Source organism: Tripterygium wilfordii, chromosome 13 (genome assembly GCF_013401445.1).
Source record: "Tripterygium wilfordii isolate XIE 37 chromosome 13, ASM1340144v1, whole genome shotgun sequence".
Taxonomy (NCBI): domain Eukaryota; kingdom Viridiplantae; phylum Streptophyta; class Magnoliopsida; order Celastrales; family Celastraceae; genus Tripterygium; species Tripterygium wilfordii.
Window position 1 is genome coordinate 5,132,480 of NC_052244.1, and position 20,463 is coordinate 5,152,942.

General features: G+C 34.9%; 1 protein-coding gene and 1 pseudogene across 1 annotated transcript; both read right to left on the reverse strand.

Moving 5' to 3' along the window:
• LOC120012471 overlaps positions 1-20,463 on the reverse strand; it is an 84,088-nt pseudogene that overhangs the window by 31,835 nt on the left and 31,790 nt on the right.
• On the reverse strand, positions 7,735-8,794 carry LOC120012819 (ribulose bisphosphate carboxylase small chain 1, chloroplastic-like). The gene is made up of 3 exons (XM_038864352.1): positions 8,560-8,794; positions 8,324-8,458; positions 7,735-8,212 (listed from the first exon to the last, which is right to left on the reverse strand). Exons 1-3 carry the CDS (start codon positions 8,740-8,742, stop codon positions 7,982-7,984), a joined length of 549 nt encoding a protein of 182 aa, XP_038720280.1. The 5' UTR covers positions 8,743-8,794; the 3' UTR covers positions 7,735-7,981.

Here is a 20,463-nt window from a genome sequence, read left to right on the forward strand (position 1 = left end):
CATGGTAAATTCTCACTTTTATAGTTTCAAATAAATAAAAGATGAATTTACATAGCAGGACAAAATGGAAGAGGTTTGTTCCAATAAGAATAAGTCAAACAAAAATTTAGAAATAAGGACAAATGTTACAAATTTATCAAAATGTCCTTGCATTATCAAGAATATTTCATCTTAAGCTTCATTCTCTTCTTCCTTGCACCACCGTAGAGAGTCAGGGACGTAGTTAGGATTTACAATGAGAGGGGGCACTACAAGGGTTTGGGGCAGCGCCTCTGAATTTTTTTTGAGTTATATATATGTCATTTGTTAATATCCAGTCTAGTAAATATTACTTGGTATGCAATATTAGATTCATTTTAATTGAATTACATATTACTAAAAATTGACGGATAACAAGTAAAATAAAAAGAATTTACAATCATGAGTTTATAATTAGCTTTGATTTCCCTACTAAATCCATGGTCAATAACTTTCATTTTATGATGCGTAATAGATGAATAAAATGTTACAAAGAGTTGAAATTCAATGAAAAAAAAATACTATTAGATTTAGTATTTTAGATAAATAAATTGAATAAGAAACAATCTTTGTTAGCGATTGAATTGATCAAGGAACAGTGAGAGAACTACCAAAATGAAGTTGTATGACAACCCAACTAAAACCCAATAATCATCGATCGTCAATGATCACTTAAGTCATCGAAAAAGTTTGGTGAAATCGCGAACCAATATTTGGAAAAAAAGTTCGATCCGGTCAACACCAAAGACCATTAACACCACCAATCAACTCCCTACACCAAGACATATCACCTTTGGACTTGGTTGTGGTAACATGCGTGAACCTTTTTCTGAATTTGTTAATAGTATATTTGTTTTAGATTTGCTGATATTATGTTTTGGATATGTTGATATTGGCTTCGTTTGGTGGATAATTTTGTCAGGTAGCATATATTCTAGCTTATATATTGATAGCAGATAAGTTAAATACTAATTAATAAGGGTAACATATATGCTATCTAAAATGTTGGTAGTGTTTGATTCAACTTTTTTTGGTAACATATATGGTTTGTAATTCCTGTGACAAATTACTTATAGGGATAATATGCATTTTAGTTGTAACATATGCAAAAAAAATAGTCAAATAAATAACAAAATATTTATAAAATAAACATAAATACTTAAATAACTATACATATTTTACCTATTTCTCAATTTTTTTAAATAATAAACATAATTAAGAGCATCAAGAGACAATCCACTTCAATGAAACTATGAAAAGAAATAGAATTCCTCTACCTCAAAAATCCATCTCCACATATGCCTTTAGCTTGTAATTCCATAACACCACATCTCTTTCCAACATCCCATTGAACAAAAGCCAAGCCTCCTTAATTCAAAAATCGATGGCGTGCTATAGACCTACATTTTGAATACATAATGATGATATTATTTGTCAAAAATCGATCTGGGTTTTTGTTGGATCTTATGATTTGTGCATGGATGCATTTTCTAAGAGACGGGTTGGAGGTGGAGATGGTCGTTCACAGAAGAGAAAACCAGTGGGAGGAGGGAGTTGAAGATGATGAAGGATAACACGACATATGCAAAGTGATCTGTCATGAATGAGATAACCAGTTAGAGAACAAAACAAATGAGGGGTACTAGGGGCATTTTAGTATAAACTAATGATATTTTAGGAATGATCTTGGAAATTGTTCATCTAACCATCATTTCCATTTAACCATAATATTGTCCAATTATTGTCTAAAAGTTGGTGCCAGGATATGGTTATTGGGTGCCAAGATATGTACAATTTTCATGTACATTGAATTGCATTAGATGATCAATTCAAATAAATTAGAGTCTACCCACAAAGAATAGGGGTTTTATGGTCAAGGATTAGTTGAGTTAAGTCCACAATATATGTGGGTGGTTGAGCTAGTATATTTGGTCAAATATGAGTCCCAAAAATTAGTCCATATCACTAATTTTGTAGCCCATTTTATTGCAAGGCTCTACTATAAATAGAGAGCTTGGTTGTAGAGTTGAAACACATCTAAAACATTATTCTCCTCTTCTTCATTTGTTCACAATTCTAAAAGAACATTCATTTCTTGGTTCGAAAGAGCTGTGTGGTATTGAAGTGTCACTTACCTGCAGTAAAAGAGCATTGTATATTGGGAGGTGCTTGCCTGAAAACTATGGACACTAAATGGCTGTGGCAAATTCACTTTAAGAAGATTCACATTCGCGTTACTCGCTCTCTTCTTCACGTGTTCGGTAACATTATATAGTTTGGTTTGTTAATTTCACAATCAGTTGTTGCTTAATATTGTTAGTATGATTGATTTAGGTGCATATGTTATACTGATTTCATTATGAGAGTTGATAACTAGTTTGTGACTGCTGTAATTATACTCGGGTTATTGTATTATCTCTATACTTGTTTCTTGATATATATGTTCAGCTATCATTTGTGATTGGTGCATTGATTTCAACAGAACATATTGGTTCATATATCTGATATACATTCGATACATGTTCCCATATGTGTAATACTTAGTCAAATTTCTATATCTATTGTTTTGTCATTATTCTACCTAATTTACTCACTTTATATGATCAAAATTTTTAACACTATACTATGTCAAGGACAAAGATTTGGGGGGGGGGGGGGGCAGTGCACTATCAAATGCAATGATTGTTTCTACCTTCATCTCTGAAAAGGATGGCAGAAAATCAAATGTTTTTTGGCCTTCGTCTTTGTTGAAGTGAAGCTTTTCTGTGTGATTAAACATTTTTTTTAAGTTATTGCACTTAACCCTTATTGTTTCTAGGCTTAAAATCGTTTGATTTGGGACTTTTTTTTAGTTTTCTGAGAGTGTTTATTGCATGAAATAGGTTAGATATGTAATCGACTTTTCTGTTTTGATTATTTGTTTGACTCCAGGTTTTGAATGGGTTTGATTATTTTTGGTATGTTAGACTAATTTTATTATGCTGACTTTTTGGTTGTGTCAAACTCATGATTGAAGCATACGTTTGTGTGTTGCAAAGAGGGTAAAAGAAGGAAAAACAAGATGATGATGACATGATCCGTCACCATTTGTCTACGAAAACTGATTGCAAAGTAAGGTTGAAAGTGGTTTTAGATAAACAGAGAGCGGAATATATAGTGAATGAGTTTGTAAAGTAATATAGCCATGAGTTACAACCTTCGACAATCATTCACATGCTTAGATCACATAGAGACTTTACTACGGCGCATACATTAGCAATTGAATTGACTTCTGATTCAAAGATTTTCAAGTGGTTTTTTGATACTTTTGTAAATGCACATGGTGGTAAGGAGTCTTGTTCAATCTTTATGGATGAAGATGCTACTATGGCAAATGCCTTATTGACTGACACCAAAGTGTGTGTACTTACCCCTGTAGGGTATCGGCAAGTAATAAACCGGTGAGTTTGGTATTGATCCACGAGGAAGCAATGTAAATTTGTTGGTGAATGATACGCAAATGACAAGTTAATACTACTAAACGCAATGAATATCAAAATAAAGACAAGTAATAAAAATGGTCAAATGACTCGGTAGTATGAGCGATTTTGTAATCAAAATAAGCATAAATTAGATTTAAAACAATTAATTAAAAACCTAGTCCCTAATCCGTCCCGATGGCTACTCGGTTCTCATACTCAAGATATCATGGCAAACACACACAACCATACACAATGCATTGTGTGATACTATCAATCATGCATATGCAAAGAGAATTGGGATATAAGACTTCTATTCATATATGGAGGTCATTAGGTTTCTTAGTCTACAATGAACGTAGAGAGATAAACACTTAATATTATGGATTAATGTTCTCCCTTGGGGCTCGACTTAGCCAACACCCTAGTTTCATACTCAAAGACAAATTAACCATAACTCTCCCATATACATTCCTAAATTGACCCAAAACTCCATCATCAATACACATAATTAATAGCTATGCAATGAAATACTCAATTAATTAAGAAAATCATGCATTGGGGTTTAACACTTCTAATTCAAGCATATCAAATTAAATTCCTAGACTAAACAATCTAAGAATAAAATCAATGTCATTCTATTGCATCAAATCATACAACTATCACGAAATTAAAAGAGAGGAATCGAAGCTACGACCCTTTGAATATGCCTTGAGTAATCGAAACCTTGCACCCACCGTTCGGGACTAGAAAGAGAACTTAGCCTGTCATTATAATGAGAATAAACATTAATTTTATAGATAAAAAACCAATGTTTACAACTAAAATCACAAGAACTAAGCAAAACCCTAGAGAGAGAAAGACAAGGAGGCACAATCTTGTAGATTGGAATGAATGAGGTAGAAACCCAAATCTTAGGGTTTTCTCCTCTTTTTATAATGGAAAATACCTAATTACCCTTACAATATCAATCCCCATTGGTTACAATTAAGGAGTACCTGAAAAACCCTTCAAAAATCTATGTTGCAGCTATTGGTTCTCGACGAGATGTTCAGACGACTTCTGAAGGTGTCTGAACACCTGAACTTCATCAAGTCTTCGTCATAGGCTCTATTTCATTTTTCAAAGGATGTGTCCGGACACCTAAGTATGAGGGTGTCCTGACACCCGACACCTCATAGTAAAAATGCCCAAAAAGTGCTCCAACTTGCTCGAATTAGGTCTAATTCCTAAAAAATCAAGGGGAAACATTTGTAAGTGTAAAACTAAGCTAAAATGCAATTAAATACATTAGCTAAGTGCTAGAACATCCTAATTAAAGGACATTGGAACCTCAAAATAGAGGGCCAATCACTTATAGAATGAGTGGCCAAAAGTATATCATGGATGGTGCTCTTGGCACATTAGACAAAATGCATTGAAACAAGTTGGTTGTTACATAAGGAATAAGTCTCCTTTTATGACGGATTTTAATAAGTGCATATACGAATATGAAGATAAGGAGGAATTTGAGAATAAATGTAAGAAAATGCTTGAAGACAACAACTTAATGGAGAATAGTTGGTTGGCACCCATATACGGGAAGAAGGGAAAATGGGCTAAGGCCTACATGAAAAATTCGTTTACATTGGGCATCCGAAGCACACAAATGTCTGAAAGTGTAAACAGTTATTTGAAAGACTATTTGAAAAGCACTTTGAGTGTTGGTGATTTTTTAAAATATTTTGATAGGGTGGTGGAGCAAAAGCAAAATAAGGAGTTAAAGGCCGGGTTTAAATTGAGAGAAAATGCATCTTTGCTAGGAGTTAGAGGCCGAGTTTAAATTGAGAGTGTTTAGCCGACTTAATGTAAAATAAATTCCAGAGAAATACATTTACAGTAGACTTACGAGAGTGGTGAAGAGTCGGATTGTATTAGATGAAGGGAAGCGAAATGAAGAAGAAGATGGTAAAGATTGAACTCGAAGAGTTCAATCACAACTCCTACGGTTAACATATCAAGATTCAATGAACAAAGATTCAAATATTATCATGGAATCAATGATAAATGAGTCAAGTAAGGAACTTGAAGATTTCACAATGTGTAAGGAAGTCGAGATTGGCAAATATCTTCAACATAAGGTTAACAATCGAATGGAAAATATGAAAGGATTGAAGAAGAAGGAAGGTTAAAAGTGGAAAAACAAACATATCACTGAATGCATAAAGATAGTGTACTTACGAGAAAAATCATAACCACCACAAGATCCACACTCCAAACACTTTACCTATAGGCTAGAACAATCAAACTCATCCCTAACTTTCCTACGGATGTGGTATCCTTGCTCCTCATTTCTTCTCTTGAATACTCTCGTTTTGTTCTTGTTTGACAGGTAGAAATGATGACTAGCATAGTATATTTGATAAGGATACTTGATATCTCTTGGCTTGATCTAGGCCTTTGGTATTTGGGCAACTTGGATATCAAAGTATACATTTTATTAATATAAACGAATATTCTATATAATTGTTTTTTAAAAAATAAGGGGTTTGAGCCGGTCCCCATGTGGCTCCGTCGCTTCTGAGGCGCAAAGGCTGAAGGCGCTGGAGGGAGAGATTAGTCACTTACAAGGTTTAGTGGACATGTTTTTTATTGAGTCCTTAAAGTGGCAGGCTATATACACAGACGTGCTTGAGAGGGCGAATGATGTTGATACTCTGTACCACATTACTCTTAATGGCCATATGAAACATGTCGCAAAGCGCGACACCTATTCGTTAAAATGAGAAGAAAGCTGATGTTACTCTCCCCCTTTTTTGCTCAATCAAGGGCGGATTTGGACTACACTAGGCTGTAGTCCTCCAAATGTTTCGTAAGTATGTATATATACACAAACACATATACACACACATATCCACATACAAATACATACATGCATGTGTGCATACATAGATACTTATACATATAGATATAGATACTTATACAATTATCCATAAATAAATAAAAATACAATTATATACAGTTCATATCTAAATATACACTTGACCACCTAAATAAAAACACACTTCGTTCCTACACTCCTTCCCTGGTGCAAGTGTGTAACCGCGTTGCTTCGTAAGTTCGTCTCTAGATTCTCAACTAACGGCAAGCCTAAATGCCTTATCCTCTAATCTCAGTAACATATGTTGTCAATTAAATAGATGTAATGTAAATAGCCTAAAATTGTTTTTCACCCCGTCAACTACTAGTAGTCCCCCAACATGAATTCCTTGACTCCGCCCTTGCTAAATTTACCCTATGAGCTCTTGCGTTTTATAAAATTATTAGAATAAGTCTCATAATTTTAAGAGTTGTTCAATGAAGTTCTATTTCATTATTGTTCAAATGGAGCTCGTGACCATATTTAAAACATAATATTCAATTCAACCACCAATCATTAAAGTCTAAAAAAAACAAAAGAAAAAAAAAAGATTATCACCTATACATGTCCTTATAAAATTTGGGTTTCGAGTGAGATATACCAAAATGATCCCATCAATCATACATAAACACGTGACATTCCCAAACTAGCTAAACAAAGCTAAAGGAGTATCTCGTCGCCGACCAAGGTGCCTTCTCAGTTACCAACCAAGGTACATCATCATTACTCAATCGAGAGAGGTTCCCTTTACCTGACTGAAGTGGATCCAATCCATCCGTCGGAGGTAGGTTACACCTATTTGACTGAGTTGAGCACATTTTTAATGAATTAATATCCCATTAGGATACCAACTCTCAGTAGAGTCCAACTCCCCTAAATGGATGGATCTACCCTCCGAGAAATCCTTAGGAGAACCGATGGGAGAGTTCGACTCCTACTACAACTCAAATACCTCATCTTATATAAAAAGGGACCTCCACCATCATGTAAACATTCTAACTCTTGCACTAAAAAATACTTACTGAGCAAGATGTAAAGATCCAAGCAATGAGCCTTCCTCCCTAGTTATTCAGCACTAACTTGAGCATCAAGGAGGTTCCCCTAGAACATCCTCGGGGCCCTACCGTACCTTACCTTTGTTCCTTATGTAGGAATGAAGGAAATACTCACCAGTAAGGAAGGAATTCAACTACTCTAGCTTGATCTGACCTGGTTGATTCGTCTGATATGACAGTCCTATTTACGACATCATCATAGAGAAACAATTGGGTGAACTAAATTTTTTGTGAAATCTTATTCATTGTAATGCTTGAAAATCCAAAACACTCGTGTTCAGACAACTTAGAGGGACTATCAAGGTTAGTGAAGATGAATTAAAATTGCAACAAAAGGGTTCAACTGAATCAATCACAACAAACTACAGTTTATCAACAATTCTCAACCTTTCCATTCAGCATCCGCAAACCCAGAGTCCGGAAAGAAGATCATTGTCTCAAAAATGATAAAAACAGAGACAGAAACAAAAATACAAAAGCAAAGAGGGGGTTTTTGTTATACATATTGTTTAGACAACCCCAAAGAGAGTCTAAATTTAAATTTAACTTATTTAGAGACCAGGAGGCTTGTAGGCAATGAAACTGATGCACTGCACTTGACGCTTGTTGTCGAAGCCGATGATCCGAATGAAGCCATTCGGGTGAGCAGTCTTGGCCTCCTGGAGCTCCTTGAGCACCTGAGCAGAGTCTGTGCATCCATACATGGGGAGCTTCCACATGGTCCAGTACCTCCCATCATAGTAACCTGGTGAACGGTTGTTCTCACGGTACACAAATCCGTGCTAAACCCGCAAAACAAACCAAGCCAAACCAAGAAACAGACATTTTATCAAACATTTGGTATACTAAATACTCTGTTTTCACAAATTTAATTAAAGATTTTGAAAATTGACCTCCAACTCGAATTCCAGGCAAGGAATCCATCCACTACGAATAAGGTAGTCGATTTCCTTTGCCAATTGTGCTTCTGTGAGTTGTGGAAGGTACGAGAGAGTCTCAAATTTCTTCAAGCCAACTGTTGGCCATACCTACACTCAAACCAATCACAAGATTCAAAACCCAAAATTTATTACCTGAATTCTCACAATTTTATGTTAATTACAGACACAAAAATTGTTTACGTACAAACCTTCATGCACTGGACTCTTCCACCATTGCTGGCTAGGGAAGAGAAGTCATTGTTGGGCTTTCTGGTGACAGGGAAAGCAGCAGAGGACTTGAGGCCAGTGAAGGGTGCAACCATGTTGGCTTGAGCAGGGGTGGTGCGGTTAAGGGTGGCCACAGTGGCCGAGGACATTATAGAGGAAGCCATGACTGCTGCTGCTTCTTTGATTCTACCTCCTCCGACTTTTTTGTTTCAAATGATTAAGAGTGTAGCCTATATATAATGATAATACAATATAGATGATAAGGGATCGTGTGGTTGTAGATTGTTTAGCCTCATTTTGATGGATTTTCAACCGTTGGATGGAACACCACATTATGGCCACAAGAAAGGAGATTGTTTACCTTATCATTAGGAACCACAGTGACAGTGCCACGTGGCAGGTATCTTATCTCATCGAAGGTGAAGGACGTGAATGAGTGATGGTGGTTTGCTTGTTTCTGATCAGTCTTTTCAGTACACTCTCTCTTCTACATATTGTCATCTGTTTGTGTGTTGAATGCTATTGTTTTGGAGATTTATGACCACATCTTGTTTTGAGATTTTATTGTCAAATTCTTGGTGGAGGTTGGTTTTCTCTTTGGGACCATTTATTTGCCAATAATTATTCGATACTTGTCAACAAATTCAAAATCAAATTGGGTAATACAAGCACTACAATTCATAGAAAAACCACCTCATTTTTGCTTTATGCATGGGCACTGAGACATTTTAACAAGCGGTCATAACCAACAAGTTACACCACAACCCCATCGAGTATCAATAACCCCAACGACCTCCACTGCAGAGAATAAGACACTGACATGTGGGTTGGGCCTTAGGCCTGAAGGAGTTGTTATGGGCTTCATTAAGAAGAGTGCTTGGCTGGCCCATGAACTCCTAGTTTTCTCATCCTCTTCCATGCCTTTTGGGTTGGCCCCATTTAAGCATTACACTTTGTGTCAGAGTCCATTTTTGAATTTGATATCAGGCTCCCTTTTTGGATCCATCAGAAATACTTGGGCCGTAAGGTATCCATAAACTATTTAGAATTTGAAATACAGCAAGGTTCATCAATAATGCTACCTACATTTTTTTTTTGTTGTTTTGGGGTTTATTTTAACGAAAAAATTGCCGCTCAATTGTTTCACATTAAACGGTGAGATCCATATGTAAGTTTGTTATTTTGATTAATTAGGGTTTAGACTTTTATTTGGGCCTAGACATGCATGAAAGATCAGTAACTTTCTGTTTGTAAGTCATTGGATGACATGTGGCAGCATGTGATTTACCTTTGGAAGCTCTCATCCAATCTCTAGGAGACACATGGTGAAGGCAGAGAGATTTTTGCACTAACTATTTATTCATTTTGTAGGGAATTTAATTTTATGCAAGTTGAAATCCAGGAAACTGTTGCTGAAAATCAGGGTTGTCTGAAGGAGCTTTGTCCAACATAGCTAAAATGCAGAGATTCATTGTCAATGCCGGTTCTTCTATTTTGAAGTGACTGTTATCAAGTGAGAGATATTTTAGCTGGCTAAGCTCAGAAGTTCAGAAAATTAAGGAGTTTAAAGCTCACACATTCCTAAACTATTTCACACATTCACAGTCGTTGCACGACAACTAGAGACCAGAACTGATTTCTTCATGCACTTTGAAAGTCAATGCCACCTTCCCACGTTTAGCAACCAGAAGTAGTCAAGAATGACAATCGTTAGCCTATTTTCATCAACAACAAGTATGAAACCTACATTCCAATGGAGTCGAACAAGCTACATGTTCTCAGTGCTCTAATAGCCTCCATAAAGGAAGACAACGATCTAGATCCTTCACCATGATCCATACAATTTGAAGATGTGGCGGTTACAAGGGAGTTTGGTCTAGTAATCCAAGCAACAAGAAAGCATGTAATTTTCCATGATTTACCATGACAAGACGTGTCAAGATCATGCCCAGGGAATAGGAGATGATGACCACCATGAAGACCAAGAATACTATAAAGAGAACAAGAAGCAAGACTTGCAGACAACTCGCCTCAAACAAAGACTCCACATCTCTAAATTTTATTTTTTTCATTAGCATGGCTCTGGTCAACGAGTTTTTAGCCTAATTATTTCCTTTTTCAAGCCTTCGTGGCTATTATGTTGATTTAGCTTATAAAGCATGCTTTTTCATACGTTACAAGATGCATTTCCAATGAAAACCATAATGTCTTCCAGCGATGTGTTATTTTCATTCTGTCTAATAGAAGAACTCTCAATCCGGTGTTTATCTTTTGTCTCCTGTTTTTCTCCTTTGACATTAGATAAATTTTAAGTTCTAAACAAGAAAGACACCCTCGAACTAGCACTTTTTGTGTTCTCAAATTGTACACAACTCGTTTGATGACAGGTCAGATTAGTGCGCAAATCCCATATCAGAAATCATTTAGATTGACAGCAAGTCCTAGCATGCTCATAACACACTTAATCATATCACAAATTCAAAGACTCTTGCTCCCAAGTGTCATAATAGGAAGATCCCCTATCCAGTTCAAAAGACGACCAACATATTTTTAGCACACTCGGTGGGATTTTAGTGTCAAGTACTTTGACAAAGAGAACAGGAGAAACAGTGATATGTGAACCAGTAGCTCGAGAGCAATCTCCACCCCTTTCACTTAGGGAGTCACATAATGTTCTTCAACCCACTCATTTTGACGAAGGCGAAAGAGAAAGAAATGCAAGTCCCATTCTTGTCAAACTTTTAAGCTGAGAAATATTTCCGACAAATGATAGTTTGATGTAGACTATGGAGCAAATAGCTAAGAATATGCAACAAGCATGTCAGCAAACTCTTCTGTAGAATCACGAAGCTCCTAGCTATCTGGATAAGGAAGCCAATTCCAAATCCAGGCAGAAGAACATCATTCCAGACAGTCTTATAAACTATCTGGACAGTTGTCGTAATTTTCAGATCCAAAAATACAAGTCCTGAAGAGTTTTTGGGAATGTCATGTTGTAACCAATAGAGTTCCTTTTCGTAAGGGTAGTTAGGTCTTTTAGCTATTAAGAGAGATTGTAAAATCCTAATAAAAGGGTTGTGTTCATTTATTCTCATTCATTCACAGTTTTCCTTATTTTTTAGCATAATTTTATCTAGAGAGCTTTTTTATGTTCCTCTCATTGAGTGATGTGTAAACACTGATTTTGATCAATAAAATTGATGTTTATCACACTGATGATTTGTAGCTAATTTATTTTATCCAGCGGCGGAGCCACACTGTATTCAGGGTGGGCTTGAGCCCACCTTAAACTTTTCAAAAAAAATTATTATACATATTTTTGGAAAAAAATGATTTACTATATAAATGAAGGTCCAAAATGCTGAAATTAAGGGTAAAGCCCACCCTAAATTTGTTGAAAATACTCATTTTTTAATAACTATATAATATCAATATGTATAGTTAATGTAGAAATTATAATTATGGATTGATACATACTCGCACAAGAGACAAATATTGATTGATACACACTCATATATACATGATGATAGATGATATACACTCAATAAAAAATCATGTAGCACAACTTAAATGAATTTTTTAAAAATTATCTAGAACATTTTGTGTTTTAAATTGTGTTGTGTAATTTTATGACTATATATACATTTACTTAATTTAATGACTATATATATATTTACCTAATTTATTGTTTATATAGATATTTGCTTACTCTCGGACACTTCTAAGTAAATAGCCCTAAAAAAAATTTTGGCGGCGCTGCCCTCAAACCCCCTCCAATCTTTGTCTCTCCTCCTTTAAATTCTTAACTCTATTCACTAACCAAGCCCACCCTCAATATAATCCCTAGATCTGCCACTGCTTTTATCTACTTCCTAATCTTTAAGGATAGATGCCAAGTTGGATTTTTCAAGTTATATTTTGTGGATCCAAATCTTTGATTACTTTTGTGTGATTGATTTGAGAGTTTCACCTAAGTAATTTAATATGAGCATGCTAATGTTATGATTAAGGAATTAGGAGTGTGAAACTAGTTTGATAACAAACCCAAGCCTATTTGAAACATTGATTTATGATTCGGTGTATATATATTCTAAGTTTTCATTGTTAATCTTGCTATTTGATGTCTTGACATACTTTATAGAAGTCTTAAAAACTCAAACTCTTATTTTGATTCCATGATACTTGATTGTATGAGTGAAAATTAGAATTTCCTTGGTGAGTACGTAATGTTATGATAAATTGGTTTTTGAGTATGGAATTTGGGTGTTTGCTAAGCCGAATATGTTAACTGAAAATTAGGTGGGCTACCCTTAAGCTTTCATCGTAAATTAATGGACTCGATGTCTTGTCATGTTTGTATAGAGTTTGAAATCCACAATTTCAATTGAAGTTGTATGTTTGCATGTGTACATGAGAACTAAAAATCTATTGAGAAGGATTATGGACTAGGTTGTTTTAATTCACATATTTCTTAAAATTCTTGAGTTTGATACCATTTTACATAGTTACCGAGTCATCAGTTAATTTTACTTTTCTACACAATATTTGTTGTTCTTTGTGATTTGTATTACTTCTAGCATTTGCATTGCATCCACTTCAAATACCCAAATACTACTTTCTTATGTTCGATACCGGATTTACGGATTTATTATTTGACGACCACCCTGCACTTTTTTCCACTACACCCTTTTTCACACTTTCCTTATGAGCTAAAGTTTTGTCTACTACCCACCCACTCCGTAAAGTAGTGATGGATTATGCTTGTTCATGCCCATTCAACCCCTACTTGAAGTCTCACATTGGTTTACTTGTTTTGAAGGATTGGGAAAAGGTTGAGATGAAAAATTTTCTTCTTTCATAGAAGTTAGTGGAATTTGTCTTGTAGTTGATCCAACCGCTCGATCTCCTAGAATTACAATGATGCTCATCCTGCTCAATCGCTCGATCTCTTCTAAGGGTTGATTGTGGGGCTTGGCTTGGTCCCTAGTTCTCCAATGATGCTGCTCTCGATCAGCTCATGAAGGTGATCTATCGGCTCTCTCTCAAGCCTGCATTCTTGTCTTTTTCACCGCAAGTTGATCTTAATTCTTCAAATTCACATATTTGCAAGAATTTAGACAGTATCATTGTCCAATTGCATCAAAGGAGACAAAAACTAAGGAAAAAAAGTGTATAAAAACATGTAAAATCTCCATCGATTAAGCAGCATCCATATGTATACACCAAATTGTGGTTTTCTATTTTTGTACTGAAAAGTACAAAATGTGTTGGCTGTGTAATGTGTTGAGGTCATTTGAAGGGTATTGTTCTCATGTGAAGGTTATTTTAGTATTTTGTTCTTTAAGTTGTGTTCAAGTTAAGCCCTCTAGGGTTTGTGGCCGCAGTTGTAATATTGAAGTAATGAAAATGTAGTATACTCTCTACTACTTTTTTGATGTTCTGTATTCTGTTTTCATTGCTGGTGTATTTCATTAGAGTAAAGCTATTTTGTTATCAAAATGTTTTCAATGTGCGAGAGCATATCACTCCACCTTCCGCACATGCAAATCCTCAAAAGGATAATGTTAGTTCCCAAAATCCCATCACTACCTAGAAGTGTCTCCCAATTTAGAATTCCTTTCCTCTCAAGGTCAATTTATAGGAGGAAGTGGCAATAGCACTACTAGGAAACTTTCAGGAGAAATTGTGGTGGAGCCTTTTAACCCCCCATTTGAGGGGCCTCTAGTTTCGTTGTTGGCCTTATCAAACCCATCTTCAAGCCCATACTACTATCAAAACTCGTCTTTATACAAATTGGGTATGCTATTGCAAGTACTATACATAATATTCATTACATCACCACAGGAAACAACACCACCACCACCACCAATTTGAGGGTGAGTGCCTTCCAATTTATCGTGTGAATCAAAATTTGCTTATCCTTCTTTTATTTGCTGTTTCTGGTGCACTATGTTCCCACTGATGAATGGGTTTTTCCTACTCTTACAATGCGAAAGTACTGTTACTTGAAAGGCTTAGACCATCATGTCAAGGATGGAACAACATTATCGCTTCACACCTTAAAATACATTCAGTGGAATTACCAAAGTTTTGGCTGGTAAAAGCCTCTCCCAAAAGCAGTTGGTTATTTTTACAAGGATGCAGAAAATGCATGCTGAGTGAACTACTTTCACTACATCATTATGTCAATTGGTGAAGTTTGTTGTCAAATTATATGGTTTATGAGGTCCCCGTGCACTATGACAACTATACTAAAACAGTACGTTTCTCTATCTTTCTCACTCTCTCTCTCTCTCTATATATATATATACATATAATGACAACTAGGCATTTTTGTTGCTGCTGATTGTACGTTGGTTTTACTAAGGGGACTTGTAGAAAATATATTGTTTTTTTTCGAAATAATAGGTTTAACAAAGTTTTACGCTGATGGCTGATCTACTATAAGTCTGTAACCTTGCTCCTCTATCTGGGTTTGAGACTGACCACACGCACATGTAGAGTTTTGATGCATGTCTTACACAGAGGCGGATTTGTAATACATTCACTGGGGGGTTGGGCCCAAGTAAAATTGTTTCTACGGTGGTGATAGGTATACATAGATTTGGTATCCATAAGGATACATAATGACATGGCATGCTGATTGGGCTTGCTTTTGAGATGCTGACTATGTATTTTTGAATTTCAAAATTGTATAGATTTAATAATAATTTAAGCTGGTTTTACTCCTCCCAATACGAAACCCTCTAAACCTCGATAAACATTATAGGAGAAGTTTCTAAAATCCTCCCAAATTTCTCTTAGCTTCTCTGCCTGTTGCCACCTCCGACGACTGCTTTCCGACTCCGGCGATCAACAAATCTGCTACAACCGTCATCAGATTATAGTGTATTTAGTATTTCCGACGAAGAAGGAACGATTTGTGGCCTGGTTTTGTTGAGGTTGTCTTAAGATCGACAAACAATCCACACACAAGGTAAAGTTATGAACTTTGAGAGTTTAATTTGTGTTTCCACAATGGATTTGGTGTTTTTATGTTGTTTTTTTAGGTATTCAAGTAATGGAATAAATTCTGGAGTTTTGATGTTGTTTTTTTACTTGGTTATGGTCATATATTTAAATACGCTGCTCCATAAAAAAAAAAAAAATTACGCTGCCAGGTGAACGACATTGTCATGAGTTTTTTCCCTGGGTATGAACAATGATAGAAATACACTACCAATGAAATAATGCATTTGGCTTGATTGTTTTAGTTTATTTGGTTGATGGGTTTAAATTTGTTCATTTGATAAAATTTTTAGGTATGAAAAATGCTAGAACTACATTGTCATCTTGCCCTAATGTATTTGTATTCAGTAATTGAAATTGCTTGGTTGCTCAAATTTGTTAGGTATAAACAATGATATAACTACACCACCAATTTTAAATGTATGAACAATGATAGAACCACACTTCCATCTTGCGTAATGTATTTGTATTTAGTAATTTAGTTTGCATGCTTGGTCTTTTATAGGTAGTGAGTAGTGACAATGCTATAACTACACTTCCATATTGCCTAATGTATTTGTAGTGAGTCATTAAGTTAGCTGGGTTGGCAAATTTTGCCTAATGGGCAATGCAAAATGTTTTTGGCTTGACTGGCTGAGTTACTTTGTTGATGGGTTTATGTTATTATTATGAGCAAATGTGTAATACACTACCAATTTGTATAATGTATTTAGGATTAGTTTGTCATCTTTTTTTTGGTTTAATAGTTTGGTTAGAAAAGTGATATAAATACAATTGCAGAATGCATACTGGCAGAATTGGTGAATTTGGCTTGTGATGACTAATTAGATGATTTAGTAGTGTATTTTGTTTCATGGTTGGTTTGGAAAATATAAATAACTACACTGCGACCATGCATAATGTAGTTGAGATTAGTATGTCCTCTTGTTTTTTTTTTATTTCATTGTTTTGTTAGAAAAGTGAAATAAATGTACTTGTAGAATGCATACTGACATAATTGGTGAATTTGGCTTGTGATGACTAATTATATGGTTTGGAAAAGCAAAGTTAACTACACTGCGACTGTGCGTAATATCTTTGGGATTAGTATGTCCTCTGGTTTTTTCTCTCTCATTATTTGGTTATAAAAATGATATTTTTGGGATTAGTAGGTCCTGTTATATTTTTTTGTTTATATGTTTGGTTATAAAAGTGATATAAATACACTGATTTGTTCTTTTGTAATATTTCAAAACAAGGTAGATTGCGGCTTAATATGCATGTACGTAATTGATTACATATTCAACAAAGTGAGCATAAAGAAGAAGCTGACCAATATAAATATCTACCAACTGAGGGCGAAATACATTCATAACTTTATGAATGAATGGTGGATATTCATGGGATGCGTACCACTACAATAAAGTCGAAATGATGAACAAGGCATATCTCTAGTTATGTAATGGTGAAGGGAAGTCATGTATTTGATGTCAATTTATCCATGTAAGCAGTATGTATTTTTGTTTGATTGTCAGATTCTTAAAAGGCAAGTGAGCCTTATTACTTAGTTGGTATGAAATGTTCAGGACTTATCAAGTATATATGCAATTAACATGTCCCTGGAATGTTTTTTAGATGAATTTAATGATGAACATCTCACATGAATGTACATAACTATTAATAGTAAAAAACACATCAAGTTAGTCAAATGTCATGAACATCTGGGAACCAAATACACTGGTATTTGGTAATGCATTAACATCTGGGAACCAAATACACTGGTATTTCGTAATACAATAACATCTGGGGACCAAATACACTGTCAAAAACATAATGTATTAAATCACTGCCATGATAACAGTAAGACTTGATAGAAAATGGGTATACCCATTGATAAAGTCTCACAATGAAAGACATAACAACCAAAAATTATGCCAACAAAAAGATAAAACACAATGAACCACATCTTAAAATAACATTCCTACTATTGGGGCAATCAATCCATCAGTCTTAGCACCATTCTCCACACAATCATTAACACCATCAATTTGATACAAATTTATCCGACTATCAACTTCATCAAGTGAAACCATCTCTTTACGGCACAACAATATTGAAACAGTCATTTGTTAGATGAACACATAAATTCCTAATAAAAGGTAATAAGTCATATAATAGCACCTACGAAAGGAAAATGACTTTGTTTTTATTACACTATCATACTATAATGTAATACACTTATATTACGTAATGCATTACTATTTGGTACACAAATACACTGGCACCAGCATAATGTATTAAGGCACTGCCATTATAACTACTAAATAATGCATAGTGTAATAAGGCACTGGCACAATAACAATATATGTGAAGTTTGCGCAACCCACACATTCGTCAAGAACAATAACAAAAAATAAAAAATAAAAACTGATATCAAAACTCCACCATACCGATGTGAGAAGTTCAACAGAGAGTCAGAGACAAAAACTCCACCAACAACAAGCGAACAACCCAGATCTATGTAATAAACACAAGTGGTTCGCTGGTACGAGGTAGATCTATTACCGATTTCGACAAAAACTCCACCAGCAACAAGCAAACAATCTAGATTTACATAATACACACAAGTGGTTTGAAGGAACGAAGTAGATGTGCCACTGAGTAACAAAATCACGGACCTCATACGAAGTATAGATCATCCATTGCTTTGATTCTGTGAAGAGAGAGAATGAAAAAGAGTAAGAGCAGGTTTAGAAAACCCTAAGAGAGAGAAGCGGGAATGTAGGTGAGAGAAATGTAAAAGAAGTCTTGACTTTTAGGGTGTTGTGAGACAAAATCTACGTGGCATGCCTAGTTGGCATGCCACATAGATTATGTATCTCATGTACCTTAGATATTATGGATGTATGTCATTTTCCTTGTTTCTATATTGGGCTTTAGGTACGTTGTTTCTATTGTTTCGGGCTTGCACATATCGCTCCTCCTCTTTCGATTTCTCTCCTCCTTAGTAGGGATGGCAACGGGTCGGGTACCCTTTCATTTATAAAATACCAAAACCGTTTCCATTTAATATACTCTATACCAAAACCGTTCCAAAACCATTTAAAAAACCATTTAAATTTCCAAAACCGGAACAGTTCCATAACTTTTTATCATCGGGTACCCATTTACCATTTAACTTTTAATTTTTTTAATTTTTTATTTGAAGATTATATTAATATAAATTAATATTGAGTATGATTTATATTAATTATGATTTTATAATTCAAATTAGTCTAATTTATAGTTTTATTAGTATGCTTGTATAAATATATACGTTTTAATATGCTTTATCATGTTATAATTTAATATCCTAGTAGTATATCTTTATAGATGATTTATAATATTATTACTATAATGAATATTTTTATTAAACGGTTCGGGTACCCTAAACCCGACACCAAAAACCAAACCCGACCCTAAAACAAGACGGGTTTGAAAACAAAAACCAAAACCGTTTCCAAAACCTATAGGATCGATTTTTGGGTTTTAAATGGATCGGGTACCCTGTGGATAGTGCTCGAATCGATTTTTTTTGTCATCCCTACTCCTTAGTGGTAATTAGGAGCTTGTTGGCTATTGTGACTTGCAAATGAAAACTGTGACAACACCTCTTTCAATTTATCTCCTCCTCTTTAGATTTCTCTTCTTTGATTGAAATCAATTATCAGTACAACATCATTTTCTGCCTTCGCCGTGGTCCTATGGATGTGATAGTGATTATACTCATGTCATATAAATAATCCTAAAAAAATTTCCCGCTACATAATTGTAGTCCCTATGATTTTGGATCATGAATCCGCCATTACATTATTTCTAACGCCACTTGTTTTTGACGCAAAATTACATCCTTTTTGAAAACGGGTAAGTATAATAAATGCTTAGGAGATTATGGTTGTCCTAAACCTTTCCGCTATTGATGACATTTTTTGCAATCTTTATTGCATGGATACTAAAACATATATGTCCTTTTTGAAAAGTAACCTTAATGGTGGAGATAGGTTTTACGCACCGGCTGATCAATCCTAGTCGTCGGATTGTATTGCTGGAACATATCCAAAGTTTATGCAATCTTGATTCGGAAGCACTACATGTCCATAATTTTGGTGTCCATAAGTATCCATAATCTAGGTGGCATGAGGAGAAGTGTGGGGACCATTTAATACAACATGGTCCCCCACACTTCTCCTCATGCCACCTAGATTATGGACACTTATGGACATCAAAATTATGGACATATATCATTTTGGATCTTGATTATGGAGAAAGTTGTTATTCTAAATTCTAACTTCTAATCCTTTATTGTTAAGTCGTTTAGCTTTCGGTTTGGTTCTAACGAGTATTTTGAGAATTACTTTACTATTTTTCTGTTTGGAATCGACGAATTTTGTATTTTACTTAAAATAGTGAAAGAAATTTATCTTAAAGTGACGAAAAGAAAAAGGTATAGTACTAGAATTCTTTGGGAATCGTCGGCAATTATTATTATTATATGATGCTAGTTACATGATCATCCGAAAGCAATGAGATTAAGATTTGATTCCACTTATTTATGATTTTAAATGTGAGTCATAAAATCTTTCTAGTCAACAAATATCCTTACAACATTTAATGAGACATTAATCCCATAAAAGAAGGTTTTGACCTACTTGTAAATTATTTTCTACGACTTGAATTAGGAAGAAATTTGAGTTCTCTCGCGCGCGTTAATAATGAAAAAAGTAAATAAATGAAGGCGAAAATTCTTATTTCTCCAAAATAAATAAAAATGCATGCAACTCTCCATAGCCAAGTGCATGTGGTAATGATTGGTGAAGGACATTTTGTTAATTGTAGTGATCGACATGTCTAGTGATCTA

What these genes read in the sequence shown, in the direction of transcription:
- LOC120012819 (XM_038864352.1), bottom strand. Translation starts at nt 8,742, where the DNA reads ATGGCTTCCTCTATAATGTCCTCGGCCACTGTGGCCACCCTTAACCGC. An exon ending in GAAGAGTCCAGTGCATGAAG is followed by an intron (nt 8,459 to 8,559) that starts GTTTGTACGTAA and finishes GTTTGAGTGTAG; the next exon opens with GTATGGCCAACAGTTGGCTT. An exon ending in GCCTGGAATTCGAGTTGGAG is followed by an intron (nt 8,213 to 8,323) that starts GTCAATTTTCAA and finishes TTGCGGGTTTAG; the next exon opens with CACGGATTTGTGTACCGTGA.